Source organism: Penaeus vannamei, chromosome 32 (genome assembly GCF_042767895.1).
Source record: "Penaeus vannamei isolate JL-2024 chromosome 32, ASM4276789v1, whole genome shotgun sequence".
In the NCBI taxonomy this organism is placed as follows: Eukaryota; Metazoa; Arthropoda; class Malacostraca; order Decapoda; family Penaeidae; genus Penaeus; species Penaeus vannamei.
In genome coordinates this window covers 10,175,434-10,182,933 of record NC_091580.1, presented here as the reverse complement: position 1 = coordinate 10,182,933, position 7,500 = coordinate 10,175,434, and the positions used below count along the sequence as shown (strand labels likewise).

At 37.0% G+C, this 7,500-nt stretch overlaps 2 protein-coding genes across 18 annotated transcripts in view; one reads left to right on the top strand and one right to left on the bottom strand.

Moving 5' to 3' along the window:
- The window catches only part of RhoGEF2 (Rho guanine nucleotide exchange factor 2), a gene marked incomplete in the record, with an annotated part of 241,503 nt that extends 234,293 nt beyond the window's left edge, over positions 1 to 7,210 (bottom strand). Inside the window, 1 exon segment of the mRNA XM_070144706.1 lies at positions 6,878 to 7,210. Coding sequence (XP_070000807.1) covers positions 6,878 to 6,888 — 11 coding nt within the window.
- The window catches only part of LOC113818239 (guanine nucleotide exchange protein SMCR8), a 41,780-nt gene that overhangs the window by 6,115 nt on the left and 28,165 nt on the right, over positions 1 to 7,500 (top strand). The window lies entirely within an intron of this gene.

Below are 7,500 nucleotides of genomic sequence, written 5' to 3'. Positions count from 1 at the left end.
TTAAGTTATTTAATAATTGCTTTCATGCAAAATTAATATAACTTGTATATATAACAAATCTAGAACCAACCAATAGGAAAGGGGGGAAGGGAGGAGAGGAGAAGGGAGCAAAGCATTGTCATATTCACAGCATGCACTGCCTCAAAACAAAAAAAACATGATAGCAGATGCATATAAAGTCTACATAAGCTGAGAAAATATTTAGTTTGGCAAGGAGTAACACCTGACAGTCAAATAAAAAGGTGCACTGGTAGTTTACCCTATTTCCTTCCAGCTCACTTTCATTTCACCACCACATATTACTACAAAGAATACAATACCTCACTTATATATAGTGTAAAGAGACTATTTTGTATATTCAACACAATAATTCCTAAAGGATATAATGTTATACTTTAATGCTGATATAAAACCTAGTCTGTCAGGTTAAGGCACCAATGGACAAGTCTCTCTGAAATATTGCAAATCTTATAGTTATATAATCACTATTTCATTCATAAGAAAATGTTCTCTAGCTATGAAGATGTCAAAAAAGAAGAAGTTGAAAACCACTGCAATATCATGAAAAAAATATTATAAGAGATTAAAAAGTCACCCCAAAATATGCTGACTTTAAACAAATAAACAATATATTGCATTCTTATAGTGATATATGTATATCATTATTTGTAAAATGTTAATAAAAATATTAAAATTCATTAAACAAATATTCAAATGTATATAAAAAATTGAAAGCTTTGTCTGGGATTACAGTAACAATATATAGTTCACTTCTTAATTAATTTGAATTATTTTAACTACATGTCATATGTTTTAAAAGCATTAGATATCAAAAGAGGATACTGCATATCTTGAATGCATATGCAAGGCCCACACATGTCCATGGATGATCTAAAATAATAATAATAATGAAATTCTCACATGTATTAGTACACTGCCCATGAGAATTTACATAATGATTACTAATTAAAGGTTTTACAACTTATCAATGATTACCATTGCCTAACTTTATCATCTGTGACATAAGTCATTTTTCCTTTAGTTATGTACTTCTAACTACCATAGTTTTGTTTAATAACTCACTTTAATAATTCTAAGGATACAGTGTTTTCTTCTTATCTATATATAATTTCAACAAGCTTCTTTTATAAAAAAAAAAGTATTGTTATTTTTTCATTAATTATTTCCTATAGCTACAATATATCCTAAACAACACTGCACCATCTATCCTCAACTTGTAGAGATGATAGAAGACAGCTATGGTCTGAAGGAAGGTGTGTTTCGATACTCCCTTCACACATTTATTTCAATTTTTAATAACAGCGTACCAACACTGATTTAACATTCATGATATCTATACTCTTTCAAACAACTATTCAAATAAAACAAATCATGCCACAGAAATGGCCATCCTCATTTTGGCAGTCAGAGATGTTTATTGATTAATGGCTGAAACAAATAATGGATTAGACCTCTGAGGTCATATAACACTATGGTAAAGTATTGTGGTGAAAAGGGTAAATGAGTTAACAACTAGTATAGTGTTAAATGTCAAAGGTTATAGTGTCATAGGATAGTATGATAAGGAAAAACTGGTAAAAGAGTTGTTATGAAATAATCAACAGGTTATACAAGAAGTAGAAGGAGAGGAGTTTGGGGAATGAGATAAGGGAACTGGGGTAGGAGGTAAAGTATCAGGAAGAGCATCAGGAGGGGAGGAATCTGGAGGAAGATACTGTTGCGACAGAAGGGATTCACATGAGTATCCAGGAATGGTGTACATGGAGGAGATAGGTAGATCTGAGAAACAAAGGATCTCTTGTGAGGAGGAAAAGTGGGGATAGATGTTTGAGGAGCAGAGAAAAGGGAGAGGGTGTGGAAGGCAAAGATGGAGTAAAACGTTTAGGTTGTCTGGTGTGATGCATAAAGTGAGGAGGAGGAAGGGTAAGTATCGGAGAAGTAGTAGAGATTTGAGTATCTGGATTTAGAATGAAAAAGGGATTTGACTGGGGGACAGGGAGAATAGAGGATGCTTCACAGTAGTGGGAAGAGATACTGGGGGAGGTGCAGAAACATCTTATAGAGATGACAGGGTTGCAGAGCAAGTGATTCCTATCTAGGCTCAAGTAGAGTGAGGCTTAGTTTGAATCTGAGAACTGCTACTTCATATTTGAGCTTATAGGCAGGGCAGCTCCTATAAAATAAGTTACAATTTATGGGTGTCATCACAGCTGGCTCAGTTGTAAGGCACTTTGCACAAGCTTAGGATTCTGATGTAACTGTGACTAGGAGTGAACGATCGGAGCGACTGCAAAAGGTAATTTTGCCTACTTGTCTTTGGAGGCACTGTTGAAAGAGAAGGGTATTCTGAGAGTAGGGGGTTTGGAGGGAAATCACAAAGAATCGATCCTACTTGGCTAGGCCAAAAGAGTACTCTAAAGGTTTGCAGAGGCAGTAGAAGGACAAGGGGGCAAGAGGAAAATGGGATGGTGTAGAGTGGAGTAGTTCTGTGGGGGGGGGGGGGGGGGGCAATAATGATGAAAAGTGATTATAAGGGAAGAGGCGGTAGACATTGAAGAAGATGGAGTAGAGAATGTTGAGAGAGAGGAAGAGGTGCATACTGGAGGCTGAGTAACAACCTGGGTGAGTGATTCAGAATAGATAAGAGTTGTCAGTAAACATCAAGGAGAGGACATTAGTATCAGTGGTCGGACCGGTGGTCAGAGGAGGAGCAGGGGTTGGAAAACCATCAAAATCAAAATCAGACAGGCAACCTGATGAAGGGATAAGCCTTAATGCCCCTATTAAGGGTAAAGAATCCTGATTATAAGCCATGGTGAACCTGAATAAAATGGGGAAAAGAAATGGTCTACCCCTCAGGGTCCTCATAAGGGGTAAGGGCAATTAATCCAATGCCACCGGGTAAAAAAGTTTGGCAAGTGGACATAATAATGGGATTGTTGGTGTGCATTGTGCCCAGCTTGTTAAGTAGATTGCAAGCAACATTTGGCACCTAAAAGCTTTTATTTTGCTATAATTTATAAAAAATATTATAATTTTGAAGGTTTACCTTCATTATTCGTGCTATTGGATAGAATCTTTACCATATAAATGAACCAGCTACTATCGGAGAAAAACAAACTCTGTCCAACAAGCCAATGGTGCAGGAATGGTCATGATACGATGCCAACCATTTTTCAGTCCACATCAGCCTTGGCATGTATATACATGCCACCCGGCAGCTAGTGGTTAACCAAGGGAATATCGTGCCCATGGCTCCCAGAGACCGTTCATGACTGACATGAAGCCAGCCTTTCATCATTTCAGAACGGCTCTCACATGAGAGAAATGGGACAGAAGATGGGGATCAAGAAGATATGGCAGAGGAAAGGAGGAGAAGCAAAGACCAAAAGAAATTAGTTTAAGCGAGGGCTGAAGTCCAAGGTAGGGGCAATCCCTACATTGGGCACCTGTCTCCATCTCCTAAGCCATCCCACCCCACCAACAAGTAAGGTATTAGGAGGGGGCAGTCAGAAATGCTATGAATGTTTCAAGGAAAAAATTAGGTCTAGTTAGGTAGTTTTTAGGAGATCCAAGTACCATCCATAAAAATTCTTAGTAAAACTTCAATTCGCTGCTTTTCTAACACAATTATGCATATCATACTGTTAGTGTTTTCCTACAGAACAATAGTTGGATCAATTATTTGGATTACTTCAAATCTTACTTGCCACATAACCCCCCCCCCCAAAAAAAAAAGGTCAAAGCGGTCCCCTCTTTAGTTTTGACAAGCTTGATATCTGACATTCGTCTTCAATTTCTGTATCTACTGCTCTTTTAAGTTCATTATCTTTTAAATAGATTCTATGTTTAATTACTTTCATAAGACATTTGTTATTCTGTTGGTTATACAATACTATCTGATCATTATTCTATAACAAGTTAAAAAGAGAAACTGTTTGTTAACAATTATGTTACATCTTATCTTTACCTTTTAATAAGTATTATCTAAAACCTGAAAGTAAGGCATACAGGACAGATGTGAAAGTGGATTATAAAAGGCAGACTATTCCCCAGGAATGTTTAAGGTGAACTTAACCCTTCATAAAACATCAGGGGATATCAATTCTCAAGAAATATGCTCAAAAAATGGAAAACTAACCACAAAACTTAATTTGGTTGTTATGATGGCAATACTATGCAGGCTATATACATGCCATGAAAATATATTAAAAAAATATATAATTCCTCTGAGCACACAAGAAAATATGATTCCAAAATATGCGAAAATGACTAAGACATGATAACTTTTAGTAGGAGCAAGTTTTACAGTCACACAGCAAGATTTAAGATACTGGAAATGTTTCTATTTTGATTAACTAATCTTTCCTCATATGTGGACTGTCCAGAAAAGGACTAAAAAAAAGATACAGAAAAATGAAATGACACTCAGTGCAATAGAAATCATTCTACAAATATGAAAGATGACACCACAACCTGATATTAAACAGGATGACTATACTGACACCTATGTGCTCCTACACAACAAACCATTACCATATATATTGGGGTGGGGGGGGGTCACCTCTCTGACAATCTACTCTCAAATAAAATCATGAAACAGTTCCTAAAAAGAACTCTGTGTAGGAAGTTTGTTAGTCTTTTTCAGAGTCAGAGGTAAAGCAGAAAAGACAAGACACTTTCCAATGCAGTACTAATCAGGACAATTACACATTATTCTGCACAAAACATGTTAGATATCACACAGGCCTTATTTCAGAAAATGTTGTCAATACAACAAACCCAACAAAAACCCTACCACATAATCTTGGAAGACAGAACTTGTAGATCAAGCTGCCCAGCCCTATTACATAAAGGAAGGAAATTTGTTCTTTTTGGTGGTAAGAAAAGCATAGAGGCTGTAGCAAATGCCTGACTATGCTCCACCATCTACGTTAGACTTCAGGGTGTATACCATTCATCACAGAAAGTTTCCAGTCTATTTGGATATACCTTGTCCACTATAATTAGTTGAAAAAATCTTCGTCTTTATAGCCATTGGGCCTATACTGTAAACATTCACTTGTAGGCTATTTAATATATTAACAAACATATAATTATTTCTAGCACATTTATCTATACACACTCCACTATGACTTCATTTGGTTCTAGATACTTCTACCTAACCTCAACCAATTTATCATAAAATCTGAAACAACTTTTACTAGATGTTTCCATTGATTCTAAATAATACTTAATTCTTAATGTCAGAATCATATTCATCTAATCAAAACAATAAGCTACAAAACAAAATACGTCATAAAAACATTAAATTACTACACTCATCATTATGAACAATCTTCTTTCCAGATGTGCAACTTCTATGCTCTTTAAAATCTGCCGCATTATCAGACATTAAATATACCCTCACTGATAAAGACTTTCTTAATGTACTTTGTCACATTCATGGTAATTTAAGTAGCAGATTACTCATATATGAAAACCTTTAAAGTGTAACTTGATAATGTAACATACAAATTCATCAATAATGTAACAAATATATCGTTTATCTCTTTGGAACATGAAAATGTATAGACTGAGCTGATTTCTTGGCTTCTAAATATCATCTAACAATAAAATATCATGAATGATGGTGTACATTTTGTTTCAACTTTACAGGATCAATTATTGAGAATTTGTCTTCTACCTTATCAACAAAGAGTTTTAATATCTGAGTCTAATCCTTTTCATGGTAATAATGAAACTTTGTACTTTACTGAAGCAATGCAGTGTTCTTATGAGCATGAAACATTGCAAGTTTGCCTTACCAACTCTCATTATTGCTGGCGTTACTTTTGCACTATGGTTTTTGGATATTATTATCTTAATCATGTCTAAAATGCATTATAAATACTAAAATAATTAGCACTTTATCTGTAAGTTCACAAACACTCTGGGAGTACAAAGTTTCCTAGGGAAAATATGTACTATGGACCGGTGAAAATTTTCTAAAGTCAACCTTCAGATTATCTGACAAGGAATTAACATTCATTTACAATTATTTTAAAACACATCAGCTTAATTTTACATTCATCTTTAACACTATTTCAAAACAACCTAGAATAACAACACTACAACCCAATGAGAGTTGATAGCTTCCACTTCCACAATTTATTCCTACCAAGCAGAATTCTTAGTCGAGGATCCGACAACTTTAGCTTCCTGGTGATCTGATTGAAGCACTTCTTGTGTAACATTTGAGGCCTAAATAACTTTTCAGAAAGGCAAAAACCCTCTCTGCATAACCAATGAGTGCCTCTGAGTTAACAAGCAGTCAAGCACAATGCCCCAGAGGCCCCTCCTCCCCCCAAAGTCCCTGACAGCAGGACTTGTATCCTGAAACAAGGTTAAGATCCTGCCTGAGGAGTGACTCAAGCACTTGACTCAGGCAGCCAAGAATTCCTCCAAATGCTTGCCTTTTCTCTCCTTTCGGCTGCTTGCCTTTCCCACTGCTCCTGTCCCCTAGGCCTAAAAATCGCCCACGAGACCGACTGTCAACCAAGAAACTAGGGCTGAATGGAAGTCGTAAAAAAATCATTCAACAGGTCATCAGCCACAAAAAAGGGCAACTGGCAACCCCAGTCACTTTTCACGAATCTGCGAATTTTAATAAAGTTTTTTGCTGGATTTGTCTTGGAACCCAACTGGCCTGGCAAGTGGCGACGAGAGCCCGTGCCCTGTGAGTCAGGGCTTTTCCTACAGGAGCCAAATAGCCGAAAAGAGTGAAAAACGTCGCCAGTGGGGAGGTCAGGGTGACACACCCCACGTAAACAATACACTTCAATGTCCACTTTTCTGCCTCCTGGGCTCTACTTACTTCTCATCCATACTGAAGGATCATTCCTCAGCCGATGTCCTGGAGAAGTCTTGGACAGATCACCAAAACAGTGCATTAACTCCGGGATTGTGCTTGGCAATGCACAAGTGGAAAGATCTCACGGATTTCCCTCGACGCTGCTCGGGACTCGCACAAACACTGAATCAGAAAAATACCTGATATTTTCCGTATATAACATCAATACATACATTTAACGTATATAAGACCACTAATAGGCACGAAAACCCAGAAGTCCCCTGTCACTCGAGTCCGTTCCCTCTGTCATTCACACAAACATTAGTGGCTGCCATGTTGGCCGCTGCACCGCCCTCCGCCCTGCAACTAGGACTCGGGACCCTCGCCCTTTTCTATCTTTGCTAGGCCTGTAGGGGGCTTGGGCCTGTTGCAATTGCACTTTTGGTGAAGTTAGAACTTGTTGGGAAGACTTGAAGAAGAAAGACGCGTGAATAATTTACTTAGTCATGATGCAAGTGTGAGGTTTCAAAAGCCCACCAAAATAAAGAATAAATGAAAGACTGCCTTGTAATATTAAAGTGTTCGAAGGCTAATTTAAATACAAAAAAATCATTAGAAATTAATAAAATGCATCATATCCACCGTTA